This window comes from Peromyscus leucopus, chromosome 8b, assembly GCF_004664715.2.
Source record: "Peromyscus leucopus breed LL Stock chromosome 8b, UCI_PerLeu_2.1, whole genome shotgun sequence".
Lineage (NCBI taxonomy): Eukaryota > Metazoa > Chordata > Mammalia > Rodentia > Cricetidae > Peromyscus > Peromyscus leucopus.
Genome location: NC_051086.1, coordinates 46,877,962 through 46,892,341, shown reverse-complemented (window position 1 = coordinate 46,892,341; position 14,380 = coordinate 46,877,962). Strand labels below are relative to the sequence as shown.

At 42.4% G+C, this 14,380-nt stretch overlaps 1 protein-coding gene across 1 annotated transcript in view; it reads left to right on the top strand.

Annotated features, from left to right (window-relative positions):
- Nucleotides 1–14,380, top strand: part of LOC114693111 (protoheme IX farnesyltransferase, mitochondrial) — a 118,058-nt gene that overhangs the window by 26,240 nt on the left and 77,438 nt on the right. Inside the window, exon 4 of the mRNA XM_028869340.2 lies at nt 4,215–4,339. Within this exon, the coding sequence (XP_028725173.1) occupies nt 4,215–4,339 (125 nt within the window). The remainder of the gene's footprint in view (nt 1–4,214; nt 4,340–14,380) is intronic.

The following is a 14,380-nucleotide window of genomic DNA, read 5'->3' as shown; positions in this document are numbered from 1 at the left end:
GTTGGTAGAATGTCCTCCAACCTGTACCACTCCAGAAGTCACCTGGAAGGCTTCAGCAGGTGGTTCTCGGGGCAAGTTGGAGCAAGGTGTTTGTTTCCTGAGGCCAGTCAGGGTGTGCTTGTAAGTCTAACAAGAGGAAACATTTTGAAGATTATAGGGAACAGAAATTGAAACTTTCCCCTGGAGGAGGCAGGCAGACAAGTGAACCTGTGAGTGATGAGCCTAGAAACAGGATGCCCGGGCCACATTTAGGCTAGTCTGGTGGCTGGTTCAGAACAGACTGACTCATGGGGCTGTAGTTGGGCCTCAGTGGTGCCATGTATCCGGGTGGCAGCTGAGTGGAGCTGCTGCTCGCTCTTAAAGGGGAAGCATGGAGTTCTCTGGCTGACCACCCACTCCGGAGCAAGGCTGGGTCAAGCTCCAGGGAGCGGGGATATTACTCTCAGGCTCTGGCAGGCACTGGCTTGCCGTGCAGCACCTCTGGGCCTGGATTGAATGGGCCATGCTTGGTTGGCAGCATTGATTTTATGTTTATTTGTGAAGGGACAGAATCTGAGATTACCAAGTAAAATATAATTTCAAGAGTTATTAATGAAAGAATATATTACATTCACTTTTAATGAGATCCTGGTGTTGCAAAATGATTCCATGTAATGAATCCCAGGAAATCAATGTGAAGTTTAATTGCAGCTGCGTTGTATAAGGACATTGCTCTGCTCAGTGTTGCTTGTACAATTAATCAACTCTCTATTCCTTTTTCCTTCAATTAATTGCTTTGATGGAGTCAGTAAATGCATTCTTTGTTGGCTTGTGATCCTTTCTAGGAAGGTCTTACAAATCCCAAATTCTGCCACAATAGTGAGTGGTTGCTGTCACTTTTCTGTGTGTCAGCGTTTATAGTTCGTACATTCTAAACTTAAGCCCACTCTGTAAACTTATCATTGTTACTTTTTTCTAAAACCTTTCCCATTTCCTTTGTTAGTTTTTTTTTTTTTTTTCAAACCATTTTCTATGTCTTCTCAGCTTATTGGCTAGACCTGTGAGTCAGAAATCTGAAATTTTTTCTGTGGTTTCCCAGTCAAATAGTGGGATGAATGAAAAAGACTATGATACTTCTTTCTCTGATTAAGTTTTCTTTTTCTTCTCTCTCCTCTCTCTCTCTCTCTCTCTCTCTCTCTCTCTCTCTCTCTCTCTCTCTCTCTCTCTTCCCCCCCCCCAGGACAGGGTTTCTCTGTGTAGCCTTTGCTGTCCTGGAACTCGCTCTGTAGACCAGGCTGACCTTGAACTCAGAAGTCCATCTGCCTCTGCCTCCTGAGTGCCGGGATTGAAGTTGTGTGCCGCCACTGCCCTGTGGAGTTTTCTTCTAATTGTCTACCCTTTTAGCTCAGGCGGTCTTCAGGCTTTTTTTGTTTTTGACACTTTATTGGTTATAGCACTTGGTCAGCCATGGCAGCGATGGTAACTGACTTAGGTTGTTGTTTCATTTTGAGACAGGGGCTTCCTTTAGTCCAGACTGACTACTAACCAGCTTTGGTTCTCTTGCCTCAGGCCTCCCAAATGTTGGGATTCCAGTCTTGTGCTGCATGCACAGTATAAAAGGTCGTACTGTACATTTACGGATTCCTAAATTTCTTCTGTTTTTGGTGTTTCTAGAGTTTATTAGTTGTATGTTGATAACGTTTGTAGATGTAACAATTGTCTATTAAAATAAGAAACACAGAGCCAATGTAAAAGAAAAGCCGAAGGTCAGAGTCAGAGATAAAATCTTACCTCCTGCAGTGCTCCTAGCTTCCGAGAGAGAGCTTCTTCTGTTTGTCTGTCTTTAAATAGTCTTTCTGTTTGCTTCTCATTGGTTGTAAACCAACCACATGACTGCCTCGTCACTGCCTTAAGTACCGCCTCCAGTCTTAAAGGCGTATGTCTCCAATACTGGCTGTATCCCTGAACACACAGAAATCTACCTAGCTCTTCTAACCATCACGCTCTTGTATGGCTCTAATAGCTCTGACCCAGGGCAACTTTATTATTACATAAATTAAAATCACATTTCAGTACAAATAAAATATCACCATAAACGTTCTAATGGATTTTCATTTAACTACTCTTGTTTGTGAGTAGTTTATTTTTGGTTTAAAGTTTAAGCCTTACACCAAAGTAGAGTCACCAATTATGTTGACTGTATGGATGAAAGCAGTTTGATTGTAAGAGAGGCAACCTGTTTATGCCCCTGAAGAAACTTGTGGGAACACAGCTCTTCATCTCTCTTCCTTGTATTCTGGCCGTGAGGTGCAGTCTCAAGCCCCAGAGCAGTGGGAAACTGATCATGGACTGAAATCTCCATGATTATGAGGGTAAATGAACCCTTTCTTAAGTTGATTATCTCAGGTACTGACTAATGTCGACAGTATTCTTACACATGCACCAGTTTTCCCCTTTCAAATTGACATGGAGCACAGCTAAAGAAAATTAGAAATCCTAGAAACCAGGCTGAGGGGATGGATATGTGCTGCATGAGCACAGGAGGGCCTGAGCGTGGATCCCCGGCACCCGTGAAGAAGGTTGTGAAGGTGCATGCCTGCGGTCCTCGCGCTGGGAGGAAGAGACAGGAAGATCTTGGCTTGCTTGCTAGCTGAATGGTGAGCCCCAGGTCAAATGAGAAAGCCTAGCTCCGGAAAAGGGCGGCAGCGGGAGGGGTAGAGAGAGCAACTGGGAAGGTAAGGAAGACCGCCTGTGGCTGAATATGCACATGTACCTCAGCGTGTTCCCTCAAGTTCCTTCATGGTTTTAGCGTTGAAAGCTGCTGGTTTGAAGCAGATTGTCCACGGAGAGCACACAGCATTCCCATCCCCCTGTGGTGTTGCACACCCATCACGCTCTCCCCTTCTCCACTCCCTCCCAAAGGCTAGGGCAGTGCTGTCTTGAAGCTTTCCTGACTGTCTCATAAACGCGGAAGGATTTTCTGGGGAGTTCTTACTGCTCACCTCCATGCCCCTCATAGACTCTGTTTTTGCCCTGTCAGCTTCTGTAAACCCAAAGAAGACACACCAGGGCTCCCCAGGGGCAGCAGCCTCAGAGTTAGCGGGAGTTATGTGGCTTTGTTTTGTACCCGTTGGTGGCTGTGAGGCTACCACCATCTTCCTCTATTCTGGTGGTCCTCAACCTTTTCATTGTGCGACTCTTTAATGCAGTTCCTCATGTTGTGGTGACCCCTAACCATAACATTACGTCATTGCCACTTCATAACTGTAATTTTGCTGCTGTTACAAATCGTACTGTAAATTTCTGTGTCTTCCGATGCTCTTAGGCGACCATGTGAAAGGGGTGTTCGACATCTCCCCGCCTACCCCCCACCCCCCCGCCAAGGGGTCCTGATCCAGGGTCCTGATCCACGGGTTGAGAACCATGTTCTATGCCATTCTGGCCCCAGGAAGTTCCTCTGTTCAGGCGAGGCCTCCATTACTGTTGTCTGGAGCTGACTGCAGAGTTCAAGCCCTCCCTCTCTGTTTGCTGCTGGCAGTTGTTGTTCAGTTACTAAAGGTGTCCTGCGGCTCTCCCTGCACTCAGGACACTGAGCACAGCTTTATCTGTAATAGTTGCCAGCATTGGCACAGTATTGCTCACAAGTTGGTAGTCCATAATATTTGTTGAATGAATAACTGAATAATGAATTTGGAAAGCTTGTTTTATTTTCTTACCCCTGAGTCTAATGGAATTTAAAAGAAAATATTTTTATATAATCTATACATAGAATTTTAAAATCAGAAAAATTCAGATTTTTAAAAATTATTACATTTTGATTTGTGTGTGTGTGTGTGTGTGTGCACATGTATGTGTGTATATATGTGTACCCTGGTGTGTATGTGGCTGTCAGAGGACAACTTACAGGAGTTAGTTCTTCCTACCATGTAGGTCCTTAGGTTTGAATTCAGGTCATCAGGCTTGGTGGCAGGAGCTTTTTCCCACAGAGCCATATGGCTGGCCTGGAATGTGGATTTTTTAGATGTTAGGACAACCACCGGGGTTTGTAGGATCGTCTTCGGGTGTGTGTGGGAGACCGACCGCTCCTGTGCGCTGTGCCTTATTTTTAGATGTTAGGCCATCCACCGGGGTTTGTAGGGTCGTCGTCGGGTGTGTGGGGGAGACCGACCGCTCCTGTGCGCTGTGCCGTAGCCTGGAAAGCCCAGCTGACCAGCATGTCTGTCGCTGTGTTGCAGCCCTCGTCGTGAGCACCACTTCAGCAGGCTTCGCGCTGGCTCCGGGCCCCTTCGACTGGCCCTGCTTCCTGCTTACTTCCCTTGGAACGGGCCTCGCCTCCTGTGCTGCCAACTCCATCAACCAGGTCAGTTCTCCCTGAGCAGGTGACGCTCTTGCCACTTGCTGGCTGGTTGTGCCTTGTGTGTGAAGAACTCCTCAGATCCTGTGCCCTGCTGGAGGAGCACCCTGAACCCACAGAGGTGGCCTGTGGAGATCTCTGTTTGGTTTGGTTTGATTTTTGAGGCAAATGGTTTTCAGAGTGCAACAGAATGTGTCCTTGAAGTGGCTGGGATTCTTTGGGTTAAAAAGCATTGAAAACTGCCAGAACTTTGTGTTCTCTTTATTGCAGGTACATTTCCTTGAGTTCATCATGGTTATATGCTGTCGGTGTAGTTTTATTTCTTTTTATTTTATTTGTTTGTCTATGTTTTACAAGGTCTGGCTATGTCACCGAAGGGGGATTTAAACACACTATGCAGGATCCTCCTACCACTGCCTTTCAAGTGCTAGTATTATAGCAATATGCCATTGTGCACAGCGTCTGCATTTTAAGTCACCACCATGCAAAATGCAAATTTTTAAATATTTAATGTTTATTAGTTTAAAGTATGTGTAGGTCTGTGTGTCTGCATGTGACTATTTGCATGTGAGTACAAGTGTCTAGGGAAGGCAAAATTGTCACAGCTTGAGGAGCTAGAGTTACAGGTGGTTGTAATCTGCCTAACCTGGGTTCTAGGAACTGAACTCAGGTCCTCTGGAAGAGCAGCATATGCTCTTAACTTCTTAGCCATCTCTCCAGCCCCAGAATATTTTAAAGGAACATATCCAGCTTTAAAAAACAAACAAACAAACAAACAATCCAGGAGTTCAGCACCACTGTTCACATGGTATGTACAGCCAGATTATATCATAGCATTAATTGCTAACTATTTCTAACGGATCATTTTTCTTCTTGCTATTTTAAGCACCCAGATGATTCTCTGAAATAGTTTTTTCCTTTGCTTGGCCACTGTGGTGTGTCCTGACGTTGTGGTTTTTTCATAAGATACTATAGCGAAAAAGCCTTGGCTAAAACTTAAGGAAAACTGTCTCATCACCAGAACACCCAGGAGGAGTTGGCACAGTTTTCAAGTAGGAATCCAAGTTACCATCGGGAGCCAGCTTGAATGTTCATAGGACACCATGTAGAAGAAGCTAGTCTGTAAAATCTGGGGATGTAACTTGATAATGCTTAAAATCATGTGCTTCCATAGTGTATTGTCCGCTGTTTGGAAGATGTTATTTGTTTCAAATAAGGTTTCTTATTATTGTTGCTTTTGAGACAGAGTCCTCACTATGTAGTCCTGCTAACCTGGAACTCACTGTGTAGACCTCACAGAGATCTGCTTGCCTCTGCTTCTGGAGTGCTTGGACTAAAGGTGTGTGATACTGCACACACTGGCCTGCTGCTTGTGACGAGAACAATTTTGTAGCCAGGCCAGCCCTAGAGAGGCTGCAGTGGTTCTCAAAACGAGAAGAACGGAAATGCCGGCTATAGTGAGGCCGTTTGTGATCCTTTCCCTGACGTGGCTCCACTTGGAGTCCGTGTCTCCCTGGGTTCTCATTGCCTGCGTGTAGTAGCAGGTCCAAGCTGAAAGGACAGGCCAGGGGCACCTGTCAGTTTCTAGCCTCCCTTTTGTAAATTAGGAGCTGCACGTATGCTTATTGTCTTCTGTTTAAATTATATAAATTAAAGAAAATGTTTAATATAAATGTGTGAAAATTGAAAATAAAAACAGCTAAAAGGTATCAGGATGTTTATAAATTTCGGAATATTATAAAATATAAAAAGCTGTGAGCCAGTGAGATTCTGGCTCGGTGGATAAGGCTGCTAGCTGCCAATCCTGATGACCTGAGTTCAGTCACCAAGACATAATGGTGGAACGAGAGAACTGACTCCTGCACAGTCACTGAGGGACATACACACTCATAATTAAAACGTGATTTTAAAAAATGTTACTTTGACTGGGAGCCGCTTTCTCACCCACATTTCCTACCCCTTGCCCTCCAAAAATGTTAGCTCAAGGATTTAATTTTTTTTTAATGAATACACTCTCTTAAGGGTGGGAGAGATAGTTCAGTTGGTAAAGCGCTTGCAAGAGGATCCCCCGTGTTTGATCCCCTGAACCTGTGAAAAGAGCAAATTATGATGGCAGGCTTGTAATCCCGGTGCTAGGGAGACAGAGCCAGACAGATCCCTGGAGCTAGGTGGCTGGCCAGCCTAGTCTATGTAGCAAGTTCCAGGCCGGTGAGCAGCACCTGAGGTTGACCTCTAACTGCCATGAATGTGCATGTGCGCACACACACACAAAAAAACAACCCTTTTAGTCTTCACAAGGGGGTGTCTGTAAGAAAGAGGGAATGGCGGTCAGTTAGGCAGAAACTGTTAGGAACTGGGCCCCACTGAGGTGTTAGAAGCTGTATTACAGGACTGAAGTTTAGCCTCTTGGGACTTCCGGGTCCATCCCTGCATATTTGCTACAAGGGATGGGTTAGGTTCTATATGAGTTTTAAGAACACTGAGGAAGGCCACAGAATTCATGACGGGGTTCTTTTGGTAAGAAGCAATTGCAGTGTCTGCCCCATGCTGATTTTTCCTTCTCACTTTGTTTTCCAGTCCTGCACCCGCTCACTTTGCTCCCCTCGTTCCTGGGACATTTTGTCACATTCTTCTCCATGTGTCACTGGGCCCTGCCAGCCCTCTTCAGTGCTGTGGTGGGGTGTGCTCAATGAGCACATGCCAACAGACAGGCTTCTTGTATCTGTTGTGAGCCCTCTTCCGTTTGTCTGGGATCTGGTTGCATTTGGAAGTGTTGTAGTACTTCAAACTTTGTGGAGAGTCTCAGCATTGTGCATTCTAGTGTTAGTAGGGTTTTACCAGCTTCCAAGCTGTAGTATTTTTTCAGTAGTGCAGTATTGGTGTCTTGTTTTCATTATTAGTAGGCAGTCTCATAAAATTCAGAAACGAAGGAGTACAGGGCCATTTTACCAGCAGTCTTAAATAGTTTTAGCAGAAGAAAGAACAAACCCAGTAGGCACTAAACTAATTGTTTTTATTTTATGTACATGACTGTTATCTGCATGTATGTCTGTGCACACTTGCATGCCTAGTGCCTATGGAGGCCAGAAGAGGGAAGTAGATTTCCTGGAACTGGAGTTACAGATGGTTGTGAGCTACTAGGTGGGTGATGTGACCCCAACCTGGCTTCTCCGCAGCCAGTGCTCTTAAATGCTGAGCCGTCTTTCCAGCCCTGAACTGGGTTTTGGGTTAACAGTTAGGTAAAGATATAATTTCTTTTTTTTGAAAGGTAGTGTTCATGTTAAAGAGTGTGTCAGCTACTCATAGGGTCTAGGGGAGGGAAAAAAAAAATCTGTCCCTATTTATAAAAAGATTCAAATAACATCTCACACATATTTTTAATTTTTATGTGCTATATTTGAGCTGTTATTCATTTAGCCCTGTTTCTTCTTTGCATCCTGCTTCTGTGATCTCTTTGTGAAAGAAGAAAAAAGTAAACCTTTGAGAAGCAATTCTTGCATTTGTTTTAAGGAGAGAAAATGAGATTCAGTTTCTGAGTGACAGGCAGTGAGCGGTACTTAGGAGATGTGTGCAGGAACCACGGACACTGACATGTAAAAGCAAAGCACTAGAACGTTCTGTAGTGTGTATACACACGCCATTCAAACCCAAGCGTGGCTTTAAAGTGGGCATGCCTTCAGAGGATGAAAGCAGGCCATAAGTGTTTTCAATTTAACTGAAAGACAGAAGGCTGCAGATGCCTTTGACTGATCAGCTCTCGAGAGAGGACAGAGCCAAATAAATTCGAGTAGAGTGAGTTAAGAATCGAAAAAAGTTGTCAGAAAAATTAGAATTATTTTCAGTATTTAATGTAATAAGCTGTAATTGGGATTATTTTCTTTATTTTATTCATTTTATGTGTACAGTAGTCTCTTCTGGAGTTTTCCTTTTGTGTTTCAGTTAACCACAATCAACTACTTTGAAGGTATTAACTGGAAAATTCCACAAATAAACAATTAATAAATTTTAAATAGCTTATCACATGTTGTTTCAATATTGCTGATGCTACTCTTTTGCTGTACCTAATTTGTAAATTAATCTTTATCACAAGTATATATGTGTGGGGATAAATACGATGTATATAGGAGTCTGTCAGATTCTTAGGCATCAGTAAGAGTCTCAGAATATATTCCCTGCAGATGAGTGGTGGGCTGCCGTACATGGCTTTTTCAGAGAGGTTGTGTTGATAAAAGTGTATGTCTGTGAGTTTACTTGTTTACAATTTACTATGGTAAATTGAGCGATGACACGGTCTTCTGCTTTCTGCCTCTACCTCAGCTTCTACAGCTTGTCAATCCTGTTTGCTTCTTATGTCCCTCTGCACATGGTTCTCGTTGTCTTTAAATGACAGGTTTCTAGAAGCGCAATGGCTGTTAGGAAAGGCCACCAGCCAAATATGTTAAAACTTTAACTTTGGAATTATGATCTTAAGATAATCTTATATTCCTGGAGTTCTGAACAGCCCTCTGGAGTAGAAAGCATGATTTCCTATTCTATTTGTAAAACATTTTGTTTTGCTGTTGATATCTTTTTTTTAAGGCAACAGTTAAATTTTTTTTTTTTTTTTTTTTTTTTTAGGAAATGTTTCATTGAGAATCAGTGACAAAATGTAAGCAAAAGTAACAAATTTTTAATATATCACATATGGTCCGTATGTATTTTTTCATATGAACAAAAACTTTCTAAGACTATACCATGAACAGTCTTCCACCTCAGTACATGGTGGAGAATGACTGTTGTATGTGGGTGTGCTTTATTTAAACAATTTCTCTTTATTTGATGTTTTGGAGACTCAAATGCTGGACTGAAGTGTCACACATACACCCCTTTTTGAAGCAAGGTCTCACTATGTACCCCTAACTGTTCTGGAACTTCCTATGTGGATCAGGCTGTCCTCCAACTCCCAGAGACCCGCCTGCCTCTGCCCCAGAGTGCTGGAATAAAGGTCTGCGCCGCTATCAGTAATGAGCTAAAATTCTTGCAGTTAAGTCTTGCACACTTCCTTGCTTGTGTTGTTAGGTTCCTAAAAGTGAGTCGTTGTATTCAAAGATTTTTTTTTTTTTAAATAAAAAGGCTAAAATAAGGATTCTTTTTACATGTAAGTGGATATCTAGGCCGAGCATTCAATAACAATAAGTAAGTCTCTGTGTCATGATTTGGGAGCTGGTTGGGGCCTGAAAGAAAAAGACTGGTACAATTTGGTTTGTTGTTGTTTTTCTAGTTTTAATTTTAAATGCTCAGCCTAGCTTAGGCATGTTTCTGGCTAGCTCTTTTAACTTAAATTAACCTGTTTCTCTTTATCTACCTTTTGCCTTGGGGCTTTTTACCTTTTCTTACTTTCTTGCTGTCTCTTTGTCGCTGGGGATCACCTGGCTGCTGGCCCTGGGCATCTCCCCTCCTCTGTCATTCTTCTTTGTTTTTCCTCTTGAGCCTAGATTTCTCCTATTTATTCTCTCTGCTTGCCAGCCCTGCCTAGCCTTTCTCTGCCTAGCTATTGGCTGTTCAGCTCTTTATTAGATCAATCAGCTGTTTATTAGACCAATCAGGTGCCTTAGACAGGCAAGATGAAACAGATGCAGCATATCTTTACATAATTAAACATATCCTTACATTGTAAATAAATGCAGCATAAACAAAAGTAACACACCTTATGCAGTTAAAGTAATATTCTGCAGCACAAACAAGTGTAACATATCTTTGCCTAGTTAAAATAGTATTCTACAGCAGTTGATTCTCAAGTGTCTCAATTTGCACAAAAAGTGAAGAGTTTGACTATTCATAACCCCCTTAGGCCTTCACTTGTTCACAGCACAGTGTAGAAGTACCGTTCTGCCGCGCTTCCTGTTCGCTGCTATGCCCATTGGACAGCAGCCTACATTACCTTGCCGCCTGCAGCTTTGTCTTCAAAACTTTGTAACTGTGGGCATCGTTACAGGGTTCACACACGCACACACATACCTTTTAAAGACCCTTTTACATGTGCTAACTACTTTGCTAACAGTGAGGTGTTGTAAAGTTTTGATGTGTATTGTGTTATATTTCTATTTACAATGTTCTTGGTAGATTGTCTTTTTTTTTTTTTTTTTTTTTTTTTTTTGGTTTTTCGAGACAGGGTTTCTCTGTGTAGCTTGGAGCCTTTACTGGAACTCACTTTGTAGACCAGGCTGGCTCGAACTCACAGAGATCCGCCTGCCTCTGCCTCCCTAGTGCTGGGATTAAAGGCGTGCGCCCCAACCGCCCGGCTTAGATTGTCTTTTGATTACTGTGGCACATTGATTCCCAAGACTCTCTAGGTGCTCAACCATGAAGATTCAAACTCTTTTCCTCATGTTAAGCCCTAAGCTGCCACCTTACATCTTCAACCCGTTGGTCGTAGTTCTCCTTGTTGGAGAATCTGGGTGTTCCTTTGGGTGTTGCAATATAATTATTCATTTGCATTCTCTCCTTTAGCGTGCTGGTAACTCCCTTGAAATGAATGATTGGGACTTACATATTTCATCCATCTCTCACCTCTGCTGATAGCACAGGAGGAGGCCAGTATAGTGCCATTTTGAAGACACGTAGAGGGAGATGAGCAGGGAAAGAGTGCAATAATAATTACAGATAGTAGCCCTTATTTAGCACTTGCTATGTGTCAAATAGTTTTCTAAACATATACAAATTAGATTGTATTTGAGTCTATGTTCACAAGATTTCAAAGAAATGGCTCTTTTAAAAGATCAAATAAATGATGAGTGAATTCATAACTTGGGCTTGTCTTTTGAAGACCATTGATGTTCTCAGAGACTTTATTTTAGAGAAAACTACAAGAAAGACATAAAACATAAATAGTCTCAGATCTGAGTGGTAGGTTGTAATTAGAAAGGTAAGTGTGATAAGCAATGTTATCTTTGGGATCTAGTGTACCTGTGGATGTTGGCAATTTTTTATGAAGGAAATGAAAGAGATCAAGAGGTGTGAATAAATAGGGTCATGAAGAAACATGTTTTTTGTTTGATACTAACAATACTTGAGTGACTTTCATGGCTGAAATGAGGCGAAAAGGAAGGGCTTTGGATAAAGAGCTCTGAATTATAGGGTGGTTAAAGCAAAAGAAAATTCGTAGCCTTTTCAACTCTGAAAGGAGAACCAAGCAAAAGTTTGTTTTCTTGGTGAATATGAGATTAATATCTAATGCCTCCTTGCATTTTCCCTTTCTCTGATGTCTCTTGTTTTGACTGTGCAGTCTGCCCAAAGCAATAGCAATCCACTTTCATCTTCCATGTTGAACAAAAGCAGTCATAAAGTTTAGTGTTGTATTCCAGAAGAAGACTTGTGTTAGGGAATGCCAGTGGGAGGATTTGTTTAACATAGTTTGTGCAGGACAAATCAATGAGACGTCCATTGACTTTGAACTTGCAGTCATCCAGCCTCTGGAGGTCCCAGCTTGTGGCTTACTCAGATAAGCCACTGCGCCACATCAGCTTCACAGAGAGGATCTTTGAGTATAGTTGGAGAGTCTCCAGCTAAGTACGGTTTTATATATAAGGAAAATGATGAACATTGCTGAACAACGTCAAAAAGAAAGTGTATTTGAAATGCAGTCTGTTTTGCTGAATTTATATAACCCTAAATAGCCCCTAAATTACATTTGATTCTCCTGTCTAGAATGATCGATCTAAGTGGAATAAGTTTGGCACTGGCGTTCATAGCCAATATCATTCCAGGTGAAGTCCTGCCAGCAGATGCAGAGATGATGATTTGAACATGATGTTCGTAGATAGGTTTTTAAAGTCATTTGCAGCCTCATCAACTGGTTGTTATTTTATTTGCTTCTTGTGAAGAATCTTGAGGTGACTTTACTTCTGTGTTTTAGAAAAATAAAATGAAGCTTAGTGATGTTGTTGTTGATGACACCTTTGAAAATGGCCAAACTAGGACTAGATCGTGTGGACCCACCTCAATGCTTCATCTTATCAGCCAGAGTGTCAGTCTAGTCACCACCTTCGGACTAGCGTTCTTATTAGCAAGTCTCACTGCCCCCAGGATAGCTCACAGCATGCTTTTGAGTGTGGCAGGTGAGTTGCCCAGCAGGCAGTCAGGTAGCCAGCCATCTTGAGTGATCAAGGAGATTAGAACACTCAATGCCTAAGCCAGACCAAGTGCTGTCACTGTCAGCTGTTGCTGCTTTTATTTCAAGAAAGGCTTTCCAGTTTTGACCACAACCTCCATGCTTCCAGAATCACTGTCTTCCAATTGTCCCCACTTTGGGTCTTGGAGAATTGAAAGACATATGTGCTTTTCCTTGGTTTACCAGGGGACGGGTTCTCTCTTGTCTGAAATGCTTGGGATTATAGAAGTGTTTGAAACTTCAGATCTTTCCAGATTTTGTTATGTTTGCATGTATATATAATAAGATATCTTGGGGAGGGGCACAAGTCAAACATGAATTCATTAATGTTTTATATACATTTATATATTATTAGTCTGAAGGTAATTGTAGACAATTTTACCTAAAATTTTACATTTTTACTCAAGTGGGTGCAGAGTTTTCATTGTTAGCACTCAAAAAGTTTCAGTTTTTGGATTTTTGGATTAGGGATGCCCAACTGTGCTTGCAAACTATAATATGTGTGCGAATGTATGTATATATTTATTTCAAGTGTGTGCACTTGTATGCTTGTTATTCATATGTGACTGAAGGGATAGCTGTTATTGAATTATATGTATAGTTTTGGAAAGGTTGATGAAAACGTAGATATGGGGGCTGGGTAGAGCGATGGCTCAGTAGTTCAGAGCTAAGAGCGCTTGCTGCTCTTCCTGAGGACCTGAGTTCATTTCCCAGCACTCACGTTGACCAGCTCACAACCTCCTATAACTGAAGCTCCAGGGGAATCTGATACCTTCTTCTTGCCTCTGCAGGCATCTGTGTACAAGCAAACATACATGTATGCACATGGACACATATTTTTATACACACACACACACACACACACACACACGTATGTGCACACATATTTTTTTTTAAGGCAGACATTTAGTTGAGATATGATGGCAAATGGTAGCCATATGACTTTTGGAGTTAAGAATTCTTGGCTTGTGTGTGATAAAATCTGCCTCTGGTGGCTTGTTTCCTTCCTGCCTATCTCTCTGTCAGCCCCACACAGGAGAGGTCAAGCTGAGGTTCTTTTTGAATGTCTTTCTTTCTTTTCTTGATCTTTGGTTGTGTTTTCCCTTTCCTGTCAGTTTGTTCTGAATCCCATTAGCCAGTGGTTCTCTGCTCTCAGCCACAGATCCCCCTCGCTGTTTTCTCTGTGAGGTTGACTCTGGCTTTACTGATGACTGATGGTGCTGATGGAGAGGCAAGCTGTGTGGCCGATGCTGGGAGACTGTGCCTCCTTATCACTGCCCCACACTCCGTTAGTGGACATGGCTTTTAAGGTTTTAATATGTAAAACACAAAGCAAAGGCCCTTGATGCCTCCGTGTATATTTATTCTTTGAAAATGGAGTCTCGACGTGATGCTTACTGCTCTGCTGGGCCCCCAGATGTGGATGGGAATAGGAATTGTGTTGGAGGCAGGAGGATAGCCAGTGGAGCCTCTTTCACTCAGGTTACCTTGAGAATTATCTGTGGTGCTTCTGGTTTGTACTAGAGCCCAGAATGCCCAGGCTGCCCAGGCTGCCCAGCCTGGGTTGGGCAAGCTGTTCACCTTTACAATGTGAGTATGAATGATTTAAGACAGTCTTAAGATTCACATTTTTGTGACCACTCAATCCTGTCTTACCAATTTTCTAAGAAGTTTTAGAAAATATTGTTTGGCAAGAAGGGGAAATTACTTACCTGTGTGATTAATCTTAAGGAAATTTTCACTGTGGCATTTCCTTCAGATCCTATGCCAGATTTCTCCCGGAAGCACTGATCACAGGGAACAAAGAAAGTCCAAGGATTTGAGTGATGGAATGTGGAGATAGAGTGGAACAAAGAGAAATTTGGATAGTTAATAAAATTTCCAAATGCTTAGAGTAT